At 48.7% G+C, this 24,922-nt stretch overlaps 1 protein-coding gene across 1 annotated transcript in view; it reads right to left on the reverse strand.

Annotated features, from left to right (window-relative positions):
- Positions 1-3,481: 3,481 nt before the first annotated feature.
- Positions 3,482-24,922, reverse strand: part of RNF216 (ring finger protein 216) — a 170,356-nt gene continuing 148,915 nt past the window's right edge. Inside the window, exons 15-17 of the mRNA XM_065892156.1 lie at positions 20,957-21,179; positions 5,014-5,083; positions 3,482-4,265 (exon numbers count right to left, since the gene is read on the reverse strand). Coding sequence (XP_065748228.1) covers positions 3,946-4,265; positions 5,014-5,083; positions 20,957-21,179 — 613 coding nt within the window. The 3' untranslated portion in view covers positions 3,482-3,945. The remainder of the gene's footprint in view (positions 4,266-5,013; positions 5,084-20,956; positions 21,180-24,922) is intronic.

Here is a 24,922-nt window from a genome sequence, read left to right on the forward strand (position 1 = left end):
CTAACACAATATTGTAAATCAACTATACTTAAAAAAATAAATACACACACACCCCTTTCTTTGATTCACAACTCCACTGCTGGAAATTTATCTATTGCAACGTCAAAGGGAATGTTCACTGAGGTGTTGTGTGTGGTGGCAAGACTTTGCAAGCATCCAAATTTTCTTTAATGGGGCAATGGTTGGCAAATATATACAAAGAAATATCATGGAAGGCATAAAAGGCACAAATTAGAGCTATATTGACCCACAGACCTGGAGGGTACTCCATGACTGCAAAGAGAGAAAAGTGAGTTTCAGCCAAAAGTATGAAACCACTTTTGTAACAACAAAGGCCCAGAGCCCTGATAAGCAGGTGCATGTTGAAATGTGCTGGAGGGCGAGTGGGGTAAAGAGGGAGGAATGTGACTCTGGTTACTTGAATGGAGGATGGGAAAAAAAGATGGTAGTAGATTGTGGGGCAAAAACATTACTCATCTACTGATGGAAACTGTAGAATAGTCTATGATATTGCTGCAAATACGTAAATATGGAACATGTACAGGAACAAGAACTAGATGGCATGGGTAAATTTAAAATACACCGATTTAGAAGCTGGTAATGCAGGTACACACCTTTTTCAGATGTGCAATTAAAAAAAAAAAAAAAAGTCACTCAGTAAAAAGTTGCAAGTAGAGAAGAGGATAGCGTGCTTTCTCAACATCTGAGCCCGAGTGTGCTGTGATCCACCCGTGCCCAAGGTACCCTCCAGGCCTGGCAGGTGGCAGGAAGTGTGGTGTACCTGCAGCTTCACTGCCTAGGGGCTCCCTGTTCTCAGGACTGGCCTCCTGAGTGAGGTTTCTCCCTTTTGCATCCACCTCCAGGGCCGAGTCAGTGGCTTGCTGGCAGCGGCCTGGAAGAGGAGCTGACCATACTTTCTTGAAGGGGATTCTGTACTGAAAAACAAATAAAAAACCCCCTTTGTGCCCAACCCGACCTGGGCAGCCACCCAGGCAGGGTTAGCATAATGGATCACCTGATCTTCCTCCTGAGCAGGCCCAGCCCCTCGGGGCTCCTTTGGGATCAGATCCTGCAGCTCTCCAGCAGCATCCCGACCTCCGCTCTGGGTGAGCAGTGTTACATGAAGTGCTATCACTCCCCTGGAATCCGCTGGCTTTCAGTCTGAGCAGCCCCTGTAACTCTGTGGGGTCGTGGGGCCTGTCTGGTCAGGCCGTGTGGAGACACTAAACCAGAGAGCAGTCTGCACAAACATTTATTTACAAAAAACCAAGTTACATATGGTACAGGCTTTTTACATAACACAGTAGTTTAAACAATTATTTTATGTATTTTTACTACCAGAAGGTAAAGAATTTAGTAAACTAATCGTTTTTGCTATTTTTATACAAAGTGACAGGTCATGCACATTTTTTTTAAGTTTTAAAATCTTTTGCTAAGTGCAAATACTAGATTCCTCTCTCCAGTTTTAAGGCAAGAATGGGACTGTTGCTGGGCAGTCTCTCGCTCCAGGGAGCAAGCAAGGCAGCCCAGAGGGGAAGGTGCCAGGCTGCCTCCGGGACCGCTCTGTCCCCCAGACAGGGGCTGATCTCTGGGGGTGTCCTGTCATTTGCATCTTGCAGCCACTGACTGGTTTGTCTGACGGTTATGGCGCCCTCTCTCCCCAAACCCATCACTAGTACAGACTGCTTCTCCAAGACACGAGGCACCTACAGGGCCATTTTGCAGACATGAGGGGGCTCACGCTTGGGTCAGAACTTGAGGCAAAAGTGACTGTGCTACATCTGCAGACCCGCGAGCCGCTCCACAGCCTGGCTCAGGGAGGAACATTAGCAATCAGGAGCCCTCGGCTCAGAAAGGCAGGAGTGGTTCCCTAGCTGCCTTGTGTGGCTAAAAACAGCCAGAACTCATCTCAAAAGACAAGTCTTCAGTTTGGCCTTGGGGGAATTATTCTGGTCTCCCTCCTGTGCAGCAACCTTTGGACCTTCGCATGCCAGGTCCTAGGGCAGTTGCTGGACTGCAGTGTCAAGGGCATGCAACACCAGCCCAAGGTCTGTCCTTGCTGCTGCCCCAGGACCTCCGTGGAGCCACGTACCCTGGGCTGCTGGGCAAAGATGGAAGCTGGTTCCTTCTTTAGATGATGAATCGGGTCAGAGACCCAGAAGGTTCTGGTGGGCTGGGGTGAGCACTGTCACCAGTGGGGCAGGTTGACAGCACCTGGGGTCACCTTCCCCATCCGGTGGTACATCTGCTGGCAGTTCACAGCCCTCAGGGACCCTCCCTTGGGGAAGCATGGGGAACATGCTTTAAAGGTACTTGAAGAAATACTGTTGCTGTGCCCCGAGGGCAGGGGCAGGAAGCCCGGCAGGGAAAGGCTCCTGGCAGCAGAGACTCAGTGTAGCCTCTCTTCGTGCGTCCCCCACCCCAAGCCCAGGGGGCCGCCTATCCGCAAACCCCAAACCCAGAGGAAAGACAGCAATAACAGGCAACGTGGCACATCACCTCTCCATTTTAATCTCTGAAAAACATCTGAGAGGCTGATGGCAACGGGTGACCAGACAGTGATGCCTGGTCCCGGGTGTGTCCCCTCCTCTCTGAGGTCTGTGTGTGTGAACTTCGGGGAACCCCATAGCCATCAGAGCTTCAGCAAGAGGAACGGAGGCCAACACAGGGAGCCAGGCAGGTTCATTCCCCACTGAGGCCTCTGCTCTGCACATGGGCTGGAGCACGAAGTACTGCAGAGTGGGTGGCCGGGGTGAGGCTCAAACACCTAGCTGGGGCTGGACAGCAAAAGGCAACTGGGAACATGGCGGGGACTCCCAAGCAAACCCATAGCCAGACTCACCTGACCTCAAGAAAAGGTAGCTGCCGAGCACAACCTGGGTCATGTACCTGCTGGGGAAAGCCAGCGCCACCATACCTTAGGGGAGAATCTGTTCATTACCTGGGTGGTGGCAAACACGGCTCCCTGGGAGAGCCACCAGGCCTCTGTCACAGCTACTTCAAAAGGATCTTGTGGTTGGCAAAAATTTCAGGACCATCCCACCCTCCTCAACTGCCAGGCGCGGGGCAACAGGTTTCTTTGACTTTGCAGAGACCGAGGGAGAGAAACTCTAGTAGAGGCCACAGAAAACTGGGAAGGTTCAAAGTGAGTAAACGGCAAATGTTTCTTTAGGTAAACTACAAACATCCCATTGCATGAAATGGCTCTCTGTGGTCTCATCCGAGAGGATCAAGAGGGGAGGCGAGACCCTGGAACAATCACTGTGGTGGCGGCCTGGGGTACTGCACTTGGACACGGTCCACAGCCACCCCAACCCGAGCAGCGCTCCCAGGTCTGTGGACATCGCTCTGCCACTTAGACCAACCGGCTCAGGGCAGTGGGGTGCACCTCACTCTAGGTGGGCTTCAGAGCGAGGGGGTAGAAGAACCAGGCCTCCACGACACGGTGCCAAGCTCTCAGCTTTCTCGAAACCGCACTACTTGTTACTTCACTTTATTATGGATCACACTGCTACGGTAAGGAAGGCTTACGTGGTTTTTAACTGAGAGACTTCTGTTGTCTGCCAGGGGGAGGGGATGGAGGCAAACATTTCCCTTCATCTATTTCTGCAGGGACGTGATAGAGACGGGCTACCTTGTGGCCCAGGGCCACCACGTTGGCTGCTACGACGGCAGAACTCTTCAGGAAGAGGGTTTTGCTGCCCCCTTATCTCTGGCCCAATCCCGTTACGGGCACCCAGAGGGTACTAGCCTGCTGATCACTCTTCAAGGAGCAGTGGCCCTTCCCAGGAAGAAATCCAGCCTATCCATTCGACAGGCAAGTCCGTCATCCCTACTTAGCAGGCATGGGCACAGCCATCAGCCTTGGGGGCAAAGGAGCATCTATCCAGCCCCAGCCTGCACAGGATGCTTGGCGGGGCTCCCGGGAGGGGTGGGGCCTGGGTGTCAGAAGCGATGCCGTGGCTGGGGGCCAAAGTGCATAGGCAGGTTGTGCTCCAGCGGCATGTGGACGGGGGCGAAGTCGTAATTGACTCGTACGTTGGGCAGAGGGGGCACATAGGGTGCTGGGATGGGGCCCATGTTGAGGGGGAAGTTGTTGAACATGGGCCGGACAGGAGGCAGGGGGAAGGCTGGGTGCACGAAGGCGTAGTGGGGGATCTGTGGCTGGTGCAGGTTCTGTGGGACGGGCCTCGGCAGGGCTTCGATCCTCTGGACTTTCTCTGGAGGCTTCTCCAAGGGGGGCCCAATGCGTTTGAAGGTATTCTCTGAAAAGAAGATGGGATTTAGTAGAGAAAACAGTTAAATCCCACTGTGCCCGGATCTGGCTTGGGACCAGAGCTGCATATCCTGATCCTGGTCCCAGGGGCCCTGAGCTGTAGGCTGACAGCCTGGAGCATGAGGGCAGACCGGGAACCTCCAACTTTCAGCATCATTCTTCCCTGTGGACACAGGAGGGGTGGCCAGGCCAGAATAAGGCCGATTAAAGCCCAAAACGTAACATTCACGCATGAGTGCATAGCCCCCTAACCAGCCATCACCAAGGACAAAACCATACTTCCCACCGAGTGTCACACTCCACAAGGATCACCTTGGAAAGAGACAGACTGATCCAGCTCAGAACAGGTGGAGCTTCTGTGAGAGAATTTCCTTTAGAGCCAGGGCGTGGATGGCCACTTACAGAAACTCCATTTCATTCCTCCGTAACCTCAGAGGGGCCTACTGTCGTTTTAAGTCTGCTTTCGCTTCTATTTGCTTCCTAAGCTCCAACTCACCCCTTGGGACCTCCTGGCCATCAAGGAGCTGCTGAAACTGTGTCTATGCTTTCAGGGCCTTTCCCAGAGAGAGGTGGATATGTGGGTGAGGTATATAAGTGGCCACCTGAGGGACAGCACTCCCCGGTGGTCCCTGGCTGGGTGGAGTGCCAGGATCCTGATGCAAGCCGGCAGCGGGGTCCCCTCCTCCCCTGTGCACATGCAGTGAGTGAGCACAGGGCCTGTCTTGGGGAGCACTTGCCTCCATTCTTTCTCTTCTGTTCCTCTTCGGCCTCCTTCTGGATTTCCTCAATTAGCTTCTCATCATCTTCCTAGGAGAAAGGAAAGAAGATGACAAGCTTGCTCTCAGCCAGCTCCATGCAGCGCTGAGGCCCTCCCGGAACGCGCGGGAGGCCGGCTTGCTGCCGATCAGCAATGGGGCTAAGCCGGAGACCTGCTGCTGACCAGCGAGGTCGTGGGCTTGCATACCACCCATTCCCAGTTCCCCGAGAATCTTCTTCCTTCATCATTAGACCGTGTTCCCACGAGGAAGCCCATCTGAAAGGCTGGGACCAAGGAGCGGATCTGTGCACTGCAGGTGGCTGTCTGGGGGCTGGGCTAAGAGAGCCTGCTCTGTTCACTCACCTGTAAGGTAAGAACTTCCCACGGCTCGAAGAGGGCAGACTGATAACCCAAGGGTTTGGTATGGGGGTGAGTCTGGAGGGGGCAGGGCCTGAGGAGTTTCAGATCTTGAGTCTACAAACTCTGAGCAAGAAGCGCTCTCTGTAGAGCCCGGAAGTCTTGCTGGCTCCCCGAACTGAGTTGGACAAAAGACTGTGCAGGCCTGCTGAGACCTGAAGCTGGCCTTTAGCTCCTAGACAGCGGTGGGCTGTAGAAGGAGCAGCATCCCGCCAGCAGAACGGTGGCCTGGGCCACAGGGAAGGGCACAGCAGTCTAAGAACAACTCCCCTGTAGACCTCCCCATCTCCCCTTCTCAAACTCAGGCTTGGTAGGCCTGCTTCGCTAATAGGCAATTCAGACTTGGATTATCCCCTCCTGGGGACAGAGCCAAGTAGGCGCTCTGGGTTCAGGCAGATGTGTGGGCTTCACCAGGGAAACTCAGGGGTCTGTGCCACATACAGTTCCCCCATCTCCACCTGCCCCAGGCACCGTGAACTGGGCTGCTGGCCCGGGACAGACAACCTGAACCATGCCTGTTCTGTGTAATGTCCTGGGGGTTCAACCCACTCCTCAGCAGCCCTGCAAAACGGCTGGGGACTGAAAGGACACTCGCTGGATTGAAAACACCACCAATACGGTGCATGTCTTTGCTGCCAGCCGCAGGGCTGCTGCTGAACCAGCATGGCCACGGAGGGCATGGGACTTAACGTCTACCCGCCACGAGCTGGGGCTCGACAAAGAGCAGAGTTGACACTGCAGCCACAACCTGAGCGTGGCAAGTGCACTGATCAAACCGAGAGACAGGCAGGCGTGTCCTGTTTCCTGGGGTCTTGCAGTAGCTTCTCCAGGAGTTAAGGGCAGTCAAACTGGGAAGAAGTAAGGAGAAGGGCAGTGGTGCCCAGTGTGGGGTGGGGAAGCATAAGCCAAGTTTCAGGACTTCCAGAAGCCTGCTAGAAACGTGTGTTGCCCCAGGCGACGCATCAGGCGAGGCCTCTCCACATGGCCCGTGTGGTCTGGGCTGGAACACTGCCAGTGATAACTCTGGAGTTTTCATGCTGATTGGATGCTCTGGACTGGCTGACGTCACCCGTGGCACTTCTGGGAGGTGAATGGAGGGCCACAGAAGGGAGTGCATGAGCTGGAAAGAACCCCTGGAAAACCTTGGACCAGGGGAGAGCACAGCAGCCTCAGCGTGGAGCTGGGCAATGGGCAGTTACCAATGTCATAACCAAGATGGTAACTTGTGATTTCAGACAGTTACGGCCCCTCCCTGATTCTGGAGTCACGAGTGTCGCTCACTCATTGTGTACTGGACACCTACTCTATAAAAACCCTAAGACGTGCTCATGCAGCCTCTCTGTGAACACTCCAAATGAGGAAACTTATTACTCTACAGAGTAATCACTAAGCCAATCAATACTAAGGGCTCCAGTAATGCAGCAGGCTTTGGTGGAGGCAGTCTGAAGCTTTCCATGTGAATGTCAAGATAAATTCTACCACTATTGAGATTAGGAGCTGGCAAGCATCTTCATTTTGGTGCCAGTGGCAAGCCTAGGAAAAAAGATTTAAAAAAAAAAAAAGAGTAATCTAGAAAAATGGAAAGTAGGAGAGCTGTTGCTCTGCACTGCTCACTGAGTGACCTGGGCAAATTCCTGAACATCTGAGTCTGGGCATCTCATCTGTAAAATGGGCTGTTGTAAGGACCGTATGAGCTCAATTGTGTAAAGGACCCAGCACAAAGCAAGTACTCCTCATTAAAGACAGGAAAGTTGTGAAAATGGCAGGAATAAAGATTTCAGAAAGATGAAAAGTTTCAAGAGAAAGTGGTAAAGATTGGGAGATGCCCTAACATTTCTCTCAGTGGCTTCTTTATGGTATGAGTGAGGTTTCCTGCCTCTGGTCATTTATTAATTATAACTATTAGTACTACATCACCATCACCCTCACCTCACCCCCACTATCTCATCCCTCTTCTATCACATCACTTAAATGTGGTCATGCCCATCGGTACCCAGAGGGACACCTAAGGCCTCTGATGGCACAGGAAGGCACCTTAGAAACCAGCCATTCTAACTTCCTTCTACCACAGAAAGTAAGGTCCCAGAGCAGGTAAGTTGTTCAAAGTTATGGTTAGTTGGCGGTGGACTAGGCAGTGTCACTCAAATACCTTTCCTGGAGAAAATCCACAGAAAACTACTGTGAAGGTTCCCTGTCCCTGTCGTTTGATTTGAAAACGTGGAGGGTATATGTATGCTTTCATTCAAGAATATGTATCGTGTGTCCAGTATGCATCAGGCACTGAACTGGATGTACAGCTAAGAATAAGGCAGACCTGGTCCCTTCCCTCATGCAGCTTCTATTTTTGTGCTGTGATCACAATTCCAGCTGGCATTCCACTTTGGAATCCTACATGGGCCTAAAGAGTAATTTCACAGCGTTAAAGACTAACCCCTGACCCCCACCCCCTCTTTCCCTTCTGACTGTCTTGTGACATTTCTGTCAGAATAAATGAAGAATGAAGAATCTTCTGAGTAAAAGATTCCAGGTCTCTTATAGCACTGTTAAGGGTATGGATGAACAGGGCATCTGACCGATTTTGATCAATACTAAGTTTCCTGTGATAAATCCCAACGCTCCTGGTAGAAGTTCGCCCCTGAATAAATGCAATGTAAGAACTCCCTTAGGCGGGTCTGAGGCACTTGCACAGGCAAGAGTGAGTTGAGCGTCCTGATACGGATCTGCCGGCTCTCTGGAGGACAGAGCAGCCAGGTCCACGAGCTGGCAGAAACTCCCAGGCCGCCACTGAGAGCTCTTCCGGGGTTGGGGGGCGGGAGAAGCCTTAGAGCCTTGAGCTCTTCACCTTTTGAAGAGAGCCACCTGGAGCCTCTTCCCTTCCTTCCTTTGCTCTGATCACTCTCCTGATTTGTTAAGTGGACTCAGGACTATTTGTCCTTAAGCTCTGGCTTTCCCTGGTTAGGCAGTGCTCTTACGGTCTAAATACAGTCTGTATTTCACAAGAAAATGTCAGCACTCAACTATTTTGAGCAGTGATTGTTACCATAAAGAATGAGCGAATTGTTAGTTACACCTAGAATATGGGTTAAGTGTTTCAGATTTCAACTTTCTCCAACTGGTTGGAGTCACAGGACACTATATTTCGAAACTAAGAACTAAAACGCTTTTCAATATATTTTTTTAAAGATAAAAATTACATTTTCAGCCAAATATGTTAGACTCTAAGGGGGAAGACTTTTTCTTCATCTGGGGTAGAATTTCCTTCCATAAGCAGTTCCCCTGGAGTATTTAAAATTCCTCAAGTCAGGAGTGAAGGCATGGGCTTCCCTAGTGGCGCAGTGGTTAAGAATCCGCCTGCCAATGCAGGGGTACACGAGTTCGAGCCCTGGTCTGGGAAGATCCCACATGCCGCGGAGCAACTAAGCCCACGTGCCACAACTACTGAGCCTGTGTGCCGCAACTACTGAGTCTGCGTGCTACAACTACTGAAGCCTGAGCATTTAGAGCCCGTGCTCTGCAACAAGAGAAGCCACCGCAATGAGAAGCCTGCACACCATAACGAAGAGTAGCCCCCGCTCACTGCAACTAGAGAAAGCCTGCGTGCAGCAACAAAGACCCAATGCAGCCAAAAATAAATAAATAAAAAAATTCAATAAAATTTTTTAAAAAATTAAAAGAAAGTGAAGGCAGAAGGGCTTCCCTGGTGGTGCAGTGGTTGAGAGTCCGCCTGCCAATGCAGGGGACGTGGGTTCGTGCCCCGGTCTGGGAAGATCCCACATGCCGCGGAGTGGCTGGGCCCGTGAACCATGGCCGCTGAGCCTGCGCGTCTGGAGCCTGTGCTCCGCAACGGGAGAGGCCACAACAGTGAGAGGCCCGTGTACCGCAAAAAAAAAAAAAAAAGCGAAGGCAGACTGAATTGTACACTTTAAAAATGGCAAATTTTACTTTACCACAATTTAAAAAGTTAATAATGTTTAAAAAAAAAAAAGAGTGAAGGTAGGTTTAGGGTTGATTTTGAGATAACACGTGAGGACTGGTCCCTCATCAGAACACTTCTTGGGTTGGATAAGTGATACATGGGGATATTAAGGCTTTTCTAGAGGTAAGTTCCCTTGGGAAACATTCTAGGCATCCCAAGTGTCATCATTCACGGTGAATAAGAACACCTGTGAAAAAGTCTTGCCATTCTGCAAATCTAGGACACACCTAACCTGCTGGAAACAGGGAACAATAGGAGGAAAAAAGATGACGAGAGGGCCAGGGGTGTGTGGGCTGGATCACAGAATTAACTGTCCTCCAGCCCCCCTGCAGGGCCTGAGTCACTTACAGGAAATCCTGGCATGCTGGAGCAGGCCCCACCGTAGTGAATTTTATCTTAAAGCAGCACTGGCTTCCTAACAGGCAGGCAGCTGGTGTGATGGGACTCCAGCTTTGGGGTTCCACAGACCTTGGCCTGGGGACCCCTCTACCCAACACGACTTAACCTGGAGCCTAATCATTTCCATAGCAGGTTTACTGTGAGAAGCAGATTATCTCACTTTTTATAAAGTGCCAAGCACAGTGATAGTAATAATGGCTTACTGTGTGCCAGCTCCTGTTCTAAGCACCTCACATAGATTTCATAACAACTCCAGGAGTTAGGTACTACTGATTAATCCCCATATTACAAATGAGGAAACTGAGGTTTTTTAAAAATATTTTTTCTGATCAGGGATCGAATCCATGCCCCCTGCCTTGGAAGCACGGAGTCTTAACCATTGGACCGCCAGGGAAGTCCCACACATAGTAAGGTTTGAATCCAGGCCTTCTCAAAGCCTGAGCTCTTAAGCACTTAAACCACTAGTTTCTGAATAGAAGCTTCTGGAACAGTATGACTGGAGGGGCCCAGAGTACTCTGCCTGCCCTGAGAACTGTCAGAGGTGACTATTTTTAGGCCCTGCTTTGTTCTAGAAAGAGTGTATCTTGCTCTCTTTGAAATATAAGAGTTCCCTCTCTTTGGGATGGGCAGAACTCTGAAATCTCCTTTCTCCACTGAATAAAAGAAGGGAATAGGGCAAAATAAAACACCTCTACTCAAGGTGATGAACAGCCAGCAGTACAGCAGAGAAGGGGACACTTCCCTGGAAAATTCCCATTTTCCTGGGGTCAGCTCACCCAGAAGTACATGTGCCATCACTTGGAACGTCAGGTCTCTGACTGGCCTCCCTAGCACTTGGCCTTTGAGACAAAGCCAGCAGAACCTTCTCACCCAGAGTGGGAGCCGGGAGCTCGGGGAGAAACCAGAAGCCTAAGGTGCAGGCCAGGCTCTATCACTGAGGCCACAGGACTTAAATGGCTCATGGTAACTGAGTCGCCTATCGCTCCTGACCTGGGCGCTGTTCCAGGCCATCTCCAGATGTCCTTGCCTTGTTGACATGTTTTCTCATGAGGCTACCAAGTTACCTGTATACCTTGGAGTCCCATGGAATTTTCTCCTTCTTCCACAAAAAGCCAGAGTTTTGATTCTCACACACATTAAAGCAATCTTGGGAAAAAGAGTTAAACAAAACACAAATAAAAAGGTAATTCCGGGCTTCCCTGGTGGCACAGTGGTTGAGAATCTGCCTGCTAATGCAGGGGACACGGGTTCGAGCCCTGGTCTGGGAGGATCCCACATGCCGCGGAGCAACTAGGCCCGTGAGCCACAACTACTGAGCCTGCGCGTCTGCAGCCTGTGCTCCGCAACAAGAGAGGCCACGATAAGGAGAGGCCCGCGCACCGCGATGAAGAGTGGCCCCTGCTTGCCACAACTAGAGAAAGCCCTTGAACAGAAATGAAGACCCACCACAGCAAAATTAATAATGAACTCCTACCCCCAACATCTTTTTTTTTTAAATTTATTATTTATAAATTTATTTTATTTATTTATTTTTGGCTGTGTTGGGTCTTCACTGCTGTACGCGGGCTTTCTCTAGTTGTGTCAAGCAGGGGCTACTCTTTGTTGCGGTGTGCGGGCTTCTCACTGTGGTGGCTTTTCTTGTTGCGGAGCCCGGGCTTCAGTAGTTGTGGCACATGGGCTCAGTAGTTGTGGCTCGCAGGCCTAGTTGCTCCGCGGCATGTGGGATCCTCCCAGGCCAGGGCTCGAACCCGTGTCCCCTGCATTGGCAGGCGGATTCTTAACCACTGCACCACCAGGGAAGTCCCAGGAATTACTTTTTTTTTTTTTTTTTAAAGATGTTGGGCTTCCCCGGTGGCGCAGTGGTTAAGAATCCGCCTGCCAATGCAGGGCAGACGGGTTCGAGCCCTGGTCCTGGAAGATCCCACATGTCGCGGAGCAACTAAGCCCATGTGCCACAACTACTGAGCCTGCGCTCTAGAGCCCGCGAGCCACAACTACTGAAGCCTGCACGCCTAGAACCCGTGCTCCACAAGAGAAGCCACCTCAATGAGAAGCCCGCACATTGCAACGAAGAGTAGCCCCTGTTCGCCGCAACTAGAGAAAGCCCACGGGCAGCAACGAAGACCCAACGCAGCCAAAAATAAATAAATTTAAAAAAATTAAAAAAAGAAAGAAAAAAGAAAGGTAATTCCTCACCAGAGATGACTCCTAGGAAGATTTTGGCCTAATTTCCATTGGTTGTTTTTGTATCCACATCTCACTTTCAAAATCCCTGAGGTTCCCTTCTAGAAGGCCACACTCTGCACACTCAGGTCCCCACTTCCCTGTGTGTAATGCGCTCGTTCACACATGCCTGCTCTCCAAGTGTCTCTCCCAGCCACAAGGGGCTGGCAGCATTCTACCCACGAGGAAACAGGCTCTGACAAGGCAGTTACGTGTTGAAGGTCACCAAGTAGATGATGAAGAGTGAAATCAGAACCAGGGCAGGGCCAGGCTGCTTCTTCTGGGCTTACAGCCCCAAGGGGAGCCTGGGCAGTTCTGGACTCTGCAGGCAATCAGAGGCCAAAGGCCTTGGGAGCAAGCTATTAGGGGCCCCTCTGACCCCAACAAAGTTGGAGGCTAAACCGAGCCCATTTGAGACCTGAGCTCCCCTTCATACCCTGCCTGCCTTGGTCAGTGGGTAACTGTGGGAGGAAGACAACTCTGTCCGGACTCACTGCACTGGACACCTCGACAGGCCCTAGTGAATGTCCACCAAGGGCAACATGCCCACCCCAGCATTCCTCTCCTTGGCCTTTGGCTCGGGGTTTAAGATGGACCCAGTAGGCCTTTTCTGCCCTCTTTCTGGCCCCTCCTCATCTTGGTGAAAACCTTTAAACAGATCCGCAGAATATGCATATAAGCAAGTCTCAGACTGAGCATAAGGAAACGCCAGGCTAGAGTAGAAGTGAACCCCACAGACCACCACTGAATGTAATGAGAACTGGGATAGGAACATGTGTAGCACCCACAGTGGGCCAGTGCACCCCAAATGCAGTGCTGAGGACAAAGGATCACAGCAGACAGTGACATGGAGTCTTGCAGCCCAGCAGATCTGGAAGAATGCTTTATATAAAGAAATGAGGGGCTGCATCTTAACAGTGAGAGGATTTTATTTCCTTTCCCTGAATTCCTCTGAGCTCAGCAAGATACAGAAATGCTGGCCTAACACAGAAGACTCTGACACGCTTGCTTCACATGGAGGTGGGTAGGGAGTGAGGCACGGCAAGAGCATGAGGGGGATGGCAGGGGCCCGGCTTCTCCGAAACACCGACTCAGCACGCCAGCTGCCGGCAGGAAGTGAGGGAGAATTCACCAGAGAGGTTTTAATGGAGAAAAACAACCCCAAACCCCAACTCCTTAAAACGTGTCCCTCAACAATGAAGCCCCACAGCTCTGCCCATGGAGCAGGGTCTGGATGGGAGAAAAAGAAGGAAGAGAAACTGCAAGTGGTTAAAGGGAAAAAGAGAAGGTTTCCACCAATCAGATATTGACAACAATCGCCAGCCACAGGCTGAAGGTTCCTAAAATAAATGTCTGAGTACTTAGCACACAGCTTGTTCTTGCGAGGCTTTTAAACATCCTTTTGAGCCCGTTTTCTTCAACATTTCTGGACACCAGAGCTGCCAGCCTGCTTGCCTGCTGCCAGCCTCCGGTGACCATGAAGGGAGGGTGGTGACTTTTCTTCTCCATTTAACTTTTCCTCCCTGTAAAAAGGTGACTGAGAATTGCAAGTCAACTGCTGCTTCCCTCCTGCAATTTTGGGGGTGGGGGTGGGGCTGGGGCTGGGATCCAGGTCATGTATGGCCACAGCTGTTGTTAATAAACTTGCAATGATTTCATAAAAGGCTTCCAAAGAGCTGAGGATTTAGTTTCAAATTATTCCCAGATTGGCTACAGATCGCCGAGCAACACCAGACCCTAACCCCCCCAGCGCCAGCTGTCCCCCTGCAACAGGAAACTGGGGGGAGGAGGGTGCAGCATGGCCCGGAGTGGCACATGCTGTGCAGCTGGGGTCTGGAATGGCCGGGGAGGGGGTGCGGAGGTGGTCTGGATAATGTGTTGGGGAGGAGCAAAGACTGGACGGCTCTCTGCTGGCTTCTGCAACTATCTCCTCGGGTCACAGAGGCCTGGAACGCAAACACCTTTCTGTCTAGAGCTCCCCCCAGGGACCTGGAGGCAGCATGGGGTGTGGCCATGTTGGGACTCCTGTCAGGGTCAAGCACTCAGCCTGGGGCCTGCTGGCATCTGCTGAACATGACACATGCCAACATGCCATGTTTACTGGACTGAGCCATACTGTGGCCCTCCTTGGTACAATCCTCTAGTGACATCTAAACCTGACTGGGGACACTGTCAAGGCCCCTTTCTACCATCTGCAGCTTGCTCAATGGGGAAGGGTCCAGCGAGGGCCTATCCCTTTACGGAGGCCTGCGTGACTCACTGGGTGCAGGGGCTCTGCGGGCAGCTATCGGCAAGCTCCCGTACTTGTGACCTCTTGCTCCAGACAGAGAGTGGAGACTTGGGGAGTGGAAGGAGCTAACGGCTGGCTGAAGACCTGGATTTGCACCCTGGTTTTACCAAGTGACCTGAATCTTGTTTTCTTCATCTGCAGAATGCGAAAGTGGTCCCGCCTCCATGTTGTAACAGAAACAATGGCGTTTAAAACAGTGACTTGAAATAAAATGCTAAGGCCAACTGTGGAAGTTAAGTGATGGGGCAACATGGGTGTTCACTTTACCATCTTCTTCACAGAAGGTAAATTTTAGAAGTTAAGGAAAAAACCCTGAAACTGAAAATTAGTTCCTGAGCTAAACTCTGGAATATCTTTCTGAAGATACTCCCTAAAATGATCTCCACCTTTCCCTCCTCAACCCTGTGTCTGAAATACTTTTATTTCCTCTTCCTTTCCCAGGCCACTCAAACAAGGGTCTCAAAGGTGCCCAGTGCCCTCCGTGCCCCTGACCCATCAGGAAGACAGACACTGGTCCAGGCTGGGTGGTGCTGGAGCCAACTAAGGGGAGAAAGCAGAAAGCAGCTTTGTTTAAGATGCTGAGAGAACAGAAGACCTGAGATCAACACATGTCACGTTTTTTTTTTTTAATTTGGCATGCAGGATCTTAGTTCCCAGACCCGGGACTGAACCTGTGCCCTCAGCAGTGAAAGCGCAGAGCTCTAACCACTGGACCGCCACGGAATTCCCCATGCCACCTTTTACTGACCACAATCTTCTGCAAGTTTCTTCATTTGTAAAACTGGGATGATACACTGGCCTTAGAGGACTGTCAAAGAATTAAATATATTAACACATATTAATGTCAGGTTCAATCCACTGCAGGCTTGAGAAAAATAAATAATTCTCTTAACCAAACGGCTAGACGATAATGGTGCCAAATTGTAAACTGGCTGTTAAAGCCCTAGGGTTTTATTTGAACTGAACATGCTTCAAATTCTTATATTTAAAAAACAAAGAAGTTGTAGAAAACAATTCTGTGCAGTTTCTGGTAGCCAAAACCCAAGATAAATACCGACTTTGTTTTGTATTAAAGAGAAAATGCTCTTACGAATTTTGCCCCACTTCCAGAATCCGGACTGCCAGATGACTGCTCTGAACATGGCTTCTAACAGTTAAGATGTAACTCGTTAACCCCCTTAAGTTACCACTCACGGACAAGAAAAAAGTCAGCACATATGGGTCCAGTAAAGTCCCGGGGTAACCATTCCCCCACTGCAAAATAATGTTTGTTCATTTATGTGTTGTGATTTGGCTGTGCATTCTGACCCCTAAGCTAGAAAACTGTGGTTTGTTGTGACTGGTTTGCTTCTGTTTTTCTTTTTTCCTTCTTAAAAAGACATCTTGTTTTTACAAGACTCTTGGTTGAATGTTTTGAGCTTATTTCTGACAACTAACAGATAACTGACAGCTTTCTAATATGCAGTTAGTTCAGTTCCCAAGCAATCTCCAGTCATTAAGGATGAAAACTCAACTTCTCTCCAAACCACGAAGGGATAACTCCCTCATGGACAAATGAGAGATTCTTCCTGGCCTTGCCGGTTAATTAAGCCAGAGAAAAGGCTGGATGACAGGGCATGCTTTGTTTCCCTGAACTTCTGAATGGCTTTGTGTTCCCAGAAGCCCCAACAGATGCTGGGTTGGAATTCAATCGGTCTCCTGGTGAGAATCAAGGAAACGGGGCTGATCCCGGTTTTGATGGGAACGGGACAAATGGAACAAAATCTCTGGTTGTGGCTACCAGAGGAAATCGGAGGGATTTGTATTTGCCTGACCTTCCTTTCGAACTTTATTTTGAGCAAGTACAGAACCTTTCTCAGGGTAGAAGATGACAATGCAACATGAAAATGAGGGGCAGTTGCATGCTATGGCACCGAAACAAGGTAACAGAACAAGAGAAACGTTTATAATCAATTCCATGTGTGGGAAGAAAAGGGAGGTGGCAGGAGAAGAACAAGAGAGAGCAGAAAGGAAAATGGGGCTGCGAAGAAACCAGACTGCCTGCCGCACACCCTGCCACACGTGGTAACTCCCACGCTGCTCTCTGCTTCTAGAGAGGAAAGCAGGCTGAGGAATGCTTCTTAGGAGCGCCGCTGAAGAAATGGACCCTATTTCTTCACCAAGTCCCTAGAGATGCTCAGGCCCCCAGTATGCTCGCTGGATGGGACTGAGGAACCGAGTCTGTGGAACTGCCAGGGCCTGGGAAGTTTTGTCACAAAATGCAGTGTGGGTTACCTTGGAGAGCACTTCCCACTGTGGGCCACACCTCCCTCCACTCAACCAGCAACAGAAGGATGACTGTTTATCCCAAAGTCGCCCCTTTCTTTCAATTATTTCCTCAGTGGTAGGGGGGCAGGCTTGCTAAGGGTTTTACTGGGTCACGGAGCTGTGGGATAAGAGCAATTTCTAGGTCCCTCAGCCCAGTTTTCCGTTCCTGACATGCAGATGCCGGGTTTTCACAGAGGACTCAGTGCTTAACAAAAGTGTGGGGGGTTCTGAGGATTAGGGTTAGGCCACCAGCTTGGCCTGCCGTGGCTTTCAACAGGGGCCAGCCTGTGACCCTGACACCTTTTCTTATCAGGCATACTGGAGGTGTTCTATATGAGGGATAAAGATTGGTGGCTAACAAGACTTTTATCTTTGACTTATAAAGTTCTAGCTAGAACAGTGTTTTAGATTTGGATTAATGACCAATCTTCAAAAATTGGGAGATTTCACATTAAAATACAGATTTCCAACCTCTCTGGAAAATCCAAAGCCGTGGTAACTCTGAGCACAGTCCCATCTAGCAACGAACTATGGGGGCTTAGGCCAAGTCACTCGTGTACTCAGGGCCTGCAACAGCTCCCAGCACACTCAGTGAGACCCACGGCCTGCTTCTGTGCCCACCTCTCTCACCTCCCTCCCCTCGTTCACCACCTGCAAACCACACCAGCCTTCTTTCTGTTCCACGAATAGGCCGAATTGTTTTATTTCTTTGGCCGGCCTTGCTCCTCCTTTGCATGCAGGTTTCGCTGTAAATGCTGCCTCTCAGAGAGGCCTGCAGAGATGACTCCCCCCTCCGGCTCCTGTCATCCTCCACTGCATCATTCTTACTGCTCCTACACAGTACCAACCACATGAAGTATCTCTGTTTTAAACTTAATAGACTGTAAACTCCAAGAAAACTAGTCCTGGCAACACTGAATAGTTACAAAGAATGGATGAATCTATAATTTCTCCAGTGATTTGAATGATATTTTTGTCACACATTAAATTCTTATGGGACTGTTCCTGGTCTCTACCTTGTCCCCTTGATCTGTCTATTCTTGCATTAGTCTGCGTGATTTTTTTTTTTTTTTTTTTTTTTTTTTTGGGGTACGCGGGCCTCTCACTGCTGCGGCCTCTCCCGTTGCGGAGCACAGGCTCCGGACGCGCAGGCTCAGCGGCCATGGCTCACGGGCCCAGCCGCTCCGCGGCATGTGGGATCTTCCTGGACCGGGGCACGAACCCGTGTCCCCTGCATCGGCAGGCGGGCTCTCAACCACTGCGCCACCAGGGAAGCCCAAGTCTACGTGATTTTGATTTGTGCAGCTTCACAGGAAAAATTAGTCTCACTTTCAAAATTACAGGTAATTTTTCAAGAAAAAAAATCCGACTGAATTTAAACGGGAATTGCAGTAAACTTGTAGATTACTTTGGACATAAGTAATCTCTCTGTAATACCAAGTCTCCCCTTTGAGGGACAAGGCGCTTCTCCACTATCCAGGTCATCCTCACTTGCCCCAGTGAAAGCTGACTCGTCAGTGGCTATCCCCAGGCCTCCGCGGGCTATGGTGCAGCTTCCTTGCTAGCTCCAAGTTGGCAGGGTATCTATCCACTGTTATGCTCAATTGTTTTTTGGTAGAACAAGTCTTCTCACATATACTACATTGCCATCCTTACAGAGCAACTTACAACTGACTAATAGTAATACTATCAAACTTAAAAATTATTGGGACTACCCTGGTGGCACAGTGGTTAAGAATCTGTCTGCCAATGCAGGGGACACGGGTTTGGGCCCTGGTCCGGAAGATCCCACATGCCACGGAGCGACTAAGCCCGCGTGCCACAACTACTGAGCCTGTGCTCTAGAGCCTGCAACCCAAAACTACTGAGCCCGCGTGCCAAGAGCCCATGCTCCGCAACAAGAGAAGCCACCGCAATGAGAAGCCTGTGTACTGCAACAAAGAGTAGCCCCTGCTCGCTGCATCTAGAGATAGCTTGAGCGCAGCAACGAAGACCCAACACAGCCAATAAATGAACAAATAAATGAAATTTATTGTTATTATATACATAAAAAAAACAAAGCATATTTCTCCACATGTTCAAGTCTCTTCACGTCCTTCAATACGGTTTTATAGTTTTCTTCATACTTCTTGTTAAAGTTCATTTCCTGGGTATTTCACGATTTATATAGCTACTGTGAATGGCATTCTGTATATCTATTTTTTTGTGTATATCTATTTTGTATCTAGCTATCTTTCACTGTTTCTGATGCCTTTTCAGTTGATTATTTTGTCTTTTCTCAGGTTTAAAACAGTAGGTTTGCCTTTTTTTTTTTTCTCTTTTTTTGCGGGGGCTGTGCTAGGTCTTCGTTGCTGTGCACAGGCTTTCTCTAGCTGTGGTGAACGGGGGCTACTCTTCGTTGCAGTGTGCGGGCTTCTCATTGCGGTGGCTTTTCTTGTTGTGGAGCATGGGCTCTAGGCACGTGGGCTTTAGCAGTTGCAGCGTGTGGGCTCAGCAGCTGCGGCTCATGGGCTCTAGAATGCAGGCTCAGTAGTTGTGGCACATGGGCTTAGTTGCTCCGTGGCATGTGGGATCTTCCCAGACCAGGGATAGAACCTGTGTCTCCTGCACTGGCAGGCGGATTCTTAACCACTGCGTCACCAGGGAAGTCCTGCTTTTCTTCTTTACATATAAAAGTGCTTAGGGGTTTCCCTGGTGGCACAGTGGTTGGGAGTCCGCCTGCCGATGCAGGGGACGCGGGTTCGTGCCCTGGCCCAGGAGGGTCCCACGTGCCGCGGAGCGGCTGGGCCCGTGGGCCATGGCCGCTGAGCCTGCGCATCCGGAGCCGAGAGAGGCCACAACAGTGAGAGGCCCGCGTACCGCAAAAAAAAAGTGCTTAGAACTTTTTATTGGACACACAGTGGGTGTCCAATAAGCATTAGTGATCATCTTCTCCAATATCTATATTTTTCATCTTATTCTCTCAGCTAACTGCACTGAATAGCACAAATAATGGTGATAGTCTTATATATGACTTTTGGGGAATGTTTCTATGTATTTCGTTATTAAATACATGCTAATGACTGTTTTGAAACATGGGGCTTATAAAATATATTAAGTATCCTTCTAATACTACTGTTAAAGCTTAAATCAAGAACGGATACAGTCATCCCTAGATATCCACAGGGGGTTGGTTCCAGGACCCCCATGGACACCAAAACCAGTGTTGCTCAAGTCCCTTAAAATGGTGTAGTATTTGCACATAACCTATGCACATCCTCCTGTATACTTTAAATAATCTCTAGATTACTTATAATACCCAATACAATGTAAATGCTATGTAAATAGTTGCTGGTGTATGGCAAATTCAAGTTTTGCTTTTTGGAACTTTCTGGAAATTTTTTTCCCTGAATATTTTCAATACATGGTTTGTTGAATCCACATATGTAGAACCTGTAGATACAGAGGGCTGACTGTATTTGTCTTCTTTTTTTCTTTTTGCATTTTATTGTTTTGTATTTATTTTTGTTTCACACACACTGTATTTAATCTTATAAGAGATGAATAGACTGACACCAAGCATTGTAAATGGATGACCACAACAAAAGCAACAATGACTGCAATTACCAAACACTCACACACTCACACTATGTCATAATATTGACATTCAGTCCAGGAATCCTCCACTGTAACAGCTCCTTTACTCTGCAATGAAAATTGATTTGTATATTTTTTGCCCGAGTCCTTGTGGGATTTTTTTTTTTTTATTCCAACAGAAAGTCACAAAAATTATAGTCACCCTCATCAGTGTATTTGTCTTTATCACCTAAAGATATCATATGGTAAGTTATATTAACAGAGTTCTTAATACTGAGCCATCCTTGCACATCTGGAACAACCTCACTCAGTCATGGTTTCTATTTGCTGATATTTTATTTAAAGAATTTTAAACCTATATTCGTAAGTGAGATAAATCTGTAGATTTCTTTTTCAGGGTTACCTCTGAGAGGTTTTGGTATCAGCATTATGCTGGCTTTATACCAATATATGTAAAACATTCGTTTACTTTTCTATCCTCGGAAGTATTTCAAATGGCATAGAAAAATTTTATTCCCTAAAGGATTAAAAGAATTTGCTCATAAACTGTTGCAGAATGCTTTCTGAGGAGTAGCTTTTTAGCTACTTTCTCAATTTTTGTGTGTAGTTATCTATGCAGTTCCCTATCTTTTCAGGATTCAAAATGTGTCATGTATGTACAAAATCTCTTTTTGTCATATTACGTTATAGATACTTTTTCCCTACAAAGCAACATGTAGCCATGCATTCACTTACAGTGGGGTCGGTCCAGAGGGAGCATCTTGAACACTCCTGGCAAGGGGCTCCTGGGGAGCGAGGATGCTGGCAGAAGTGGTCATATCCATTGATAGATACTCGACAGAGGTAGCACATTTGGGCACCGCAGCGGCAAGACATGCGGTTGCAGCCTTCTGATTTGATGAGGCCGGTCCCACACTTATGGCATTTCCTAATGCGGGCTGCAGTCATCTTTTCTTCACTAAAAAAAAAAGAAAACAGGATTGGAGAGAGCACGGAAGATGAAAAAGAAAGAAAAACATTATGGACCTTAAAGTCTTTCTTTCTTTCCACAGATAATGATTGCTTGGCTCTTTTGGTGACATTCGAAGGGTGAAAAGAGCCTATGTTTTGGGCTTCCCTGGTGGTGCAGTGGTTGGGAATCCGCCTGCCAATGCAGGGGACACGAGTTTGAGCCCTGGTCCGGGAAGATCCCACATGCTGTGGAGTAGCTAGGCCTGTGTGCAACAACTGTGCCTGTACTCTACAGCCCACGAGCCACAACTACTGAGCCTGCATGCTGCAACTACTGAAGCTTGTGTGCCTGCAGCCCATGCTCTGTAACGAGAAAGGCCACTGCGGTGAGAGGCCTACACACTGCAATGCAGGGTGGCCCCCAATCGCCGCAACTAGAGAGAGCCCTTGCACAGCAACGAAGCCCCAACTCAGTCAAACAAACAAACAAACAAAAAAAGGAGCCTATATTTTGGAGTCTCAGAACTGGCTTCAGTTTTTCAGTTGTATGACCTTGGGTAAATTATTTAACTGCCTCGAGACCCAGTTTCCTCATTTTTAAATTGGGAGAACCAAACTTTCTCATAGTGTTTTTCAAAATTAATTAATTAATTAATTTTAACATCTCATAGTGTTTTTTTTTTTTTTTTTTTTTTGCGGTATGCGGGCCTCTCACTGTTGTGGCCTCTCCCGTTGCGGAGCACAGGCTCCGGACGCGCAGGCTCAGCGGCCATGGCTCACGGGCCCAGCCGCTCTGCGGCATGTGGGATCTTCCCGGACCGGGGCACGAACCTGTGTCCCCTGCTTCGGCAGGCGGACTCTCAACCACTGCGCCATCAGGGAAGCCCTCTCATAGTGTTTTGAGGATTACAGATAAGATACAGGGTACCCTGGGGCAAGTGCCTGGCATCTAGTATTTAGAAAATGATTATTCTATTTGTTATAGGAGTCCCTATAGGCTTAAAATGGAGAGAAAAAACTCAGTGTCTTCCTAAACAATGTTTTTTTATATACACAAAGCTGGATAATGGAGAGCCAGTAAACCTTAGTTACATACACATCTTAGGTTTTTAAATACATACTTGACATAGGGCTGGGGTAGACACAGCTGGGGGCGATCCAATAGCCACCTATGACTTCTTCCTGTTGGCAGAGCTCACTCCTATGACAAACTGGCATGTTGGAATACTACCTTCTCAGACTCCCTTGCAGCTAGGGGATGGGCACACATATGACTCAATCCTGGCCAACGGGAAGCTTGCAGGGAGGCGACTTGTTTCCAGAAGCACTTTTAACTGATATCTAGAGTCAAAATGACAGGTCTTGGCTTGTTTTCAAGAGCTGGCACTTCTGAATTAGTTACTTCTAATGGTGCTGTTCATAACTCTGAAATAACACTTGCCACCTTTGCCTATAATTGCTTATGTGTGTCTTCCTCTGCTGTGCTGAGTTCCTTAAAGTATAAGGCAGAGGCTATGATGCTTGTACCCAAGCTGGCATGAAGAAGTATCATCTTGATGGGAAGGAGTCAAAAGGTATTCCTGCTGAGACCAAGAAGAGCATGAATGACCCCAAGCATGGATAGCCTTGAAGGACTCATCCCATTGCTCGAGAACTTCTCTCCTCTCCAAGTACAAACACAGTGTGGAACCAGGTAATTGCTTCATTGTAAAGAATGTAATAATGTGGGGATGAGTTCTGATCTGCACTCTCCCTCCTAAAGCTGAGGGAATGCAGCCTTCTTCCTTCCACTGCTCCCAGTTTTTCTGCTAATAAGTAAGAGTAGCCAGATGAGCCTGTGGTCAGGCAAGTGTTTTTTTTTTTTTTTCTTTTTTAAATATACATTTAGGACTTCCCTGGTGGCACAGTGGTTAAGAATCCGCCTGCCAACGCAGGGGACAAGGGTTTGAGCCCTGGTCTGGGAAGATCCCACATGCCACAGAGCAACTAAGCCCGTGCGCCACAACTACTGAGCCTGTGCTCTAGAGCCTGTGAGCCACAACTACTGAGCCTGTGAGCCACAACTACTGAAGCCCGTGCGCCTAGAGCCCGTGCTCTGCAATGAGAAGCCACCGCAATGAGAAGCCCGTGCACCGCAATGAAGAGCAACCCCTGCTTGCCGCAACTAGAGAAAGCCCGCCCACGGCAACGAAAACCCAACACAGCCAACATAAATAAATAATAAAAGATATTTTAAAAAATTATATATATAAAAAAATATTTATTTATTTTTGGTTGCGTCGGGTCTTTGTTGCTGCGCACGGGCTTTCTCCAGCTGCTGTGTGCAGGCTTCTCATTGCAGTGGCTTCTCTTGTTGTGGAGCATGGGCTCTAGGCATGTGGGCTTCAGTAGTTGTGGCATGTAGGCTCAGTAGTTGTGGCTCACAGGCTTTAGAGTGCAGGCTTAGTAGTTGTGGCGCACAGGTTTAGCTGCTCCATGGCATGTGGGATCCTCCCGAACCGGGGCTCAAACCCGTGTCCCCTGCATTGGCAGGCGGATTCTTAACCACTGCGACACGAGGGAAGTCCAGGCAAGTGATTTTAATTACTGATATTTAGAAGACTGTTGTAGAATGCTCCTCAGAAGCCAGATCATATGTGTTTAAAAATAGAAAAATACATTAGGAAATTGGCTGCTATTCATTTCATTTAGGTCTAAGCTTTGAACGGCCCAAAATGAAGGCAGGCAGAACTTTGGCCTGAAAAGAATTTAAACCCAGTTCAAGTTACAGAAGAACAAATGAGTTCTAAGTTTTGCTGAACAGGAAACAAGGTCAAGGAGACAAAAGTTTTAAAAAAGTAAATTTATTATTGTCAACACTGTACACATGTTCATGATTTCAGTTAGCTCAGCAACTGTGAAGACAGTTCTCAATGTTCCATGTTAAGACTCACAAGGTTCTGGGACTTCCCTGGTGGTCCAGTGGGTGAGACTCCATGCTCCCAATGCAGGGGGCCCAGGTTCAATCCCTGGTCGGGGAACTAGACTCCCCCATGCATGCCACAACTAAGAGTCTGCATGCCACAACTAAGAGTCCTCATGCTGCAACTAAGAAGCCCACATGCCACAACTGAAGATCCTGTATGCCGCAACTAAACGTGCCACAACGAAGATCCCATGTGCCACAACTGAGACCTGGTGCAGCCAAAATAAATATTCAAAATTATTATTATTTTAAAATAAAGTCCTTGTCTTTTATTTTTTATTATTTTATTTACTTACTCCCCCCCATCCCCCGCCCCGCTTTTTCAGCTGCACCAGGTCTTAGTTGAGGCATATGGGATCTTTGTTGAGGCATGCGGGATCTTTCATTACAGCACGTGGTCTCTTCGTTGCAGTGCTCAGGCTCCTCTCTAGTTGTGGCGTGTGGGTTGCAGGGCGTGTGGGCTCTGCAGTTCATGGCACGCGGGGTCTCTCATTGAGGCGTGTGAGTTCAATAGTTGTGGCATGCAGGCTTAGTTGCCCTGCAGCATGTGGGATCTTAGTTCCCTGACCAGGGATTGAACTTGTGTCCCCTGCATTGGAAGGCTGATTCTTTACCCCTGGACCACCAGGGAAGTCCCCAAAATTACTATTAAAAAAACAAACAAGACTCACAAGGTTCTGATGAAAAAGTTTCCAATCTGAAAAGCTGTGACCAAAACACAATTACAATTTTCTATGGCACAAACTTTCTGTGTACACGCACCCTGGAGACTGAGGTGTGGCTTT

Source organism: Phocoena phocoena, chromosome 15 (genome assembly GCF_963924675.1).
Source record: "Phocoena phocoena chromosome 15, mPhoPho1.1, whole genome shotgun sequence".
Lineage (NCBI taxonomy): Eukaryota > Metazoa > Chordata > Mammalia > Artiodactyla > Phocoenidae > Phocoena > Phocoena phocoena.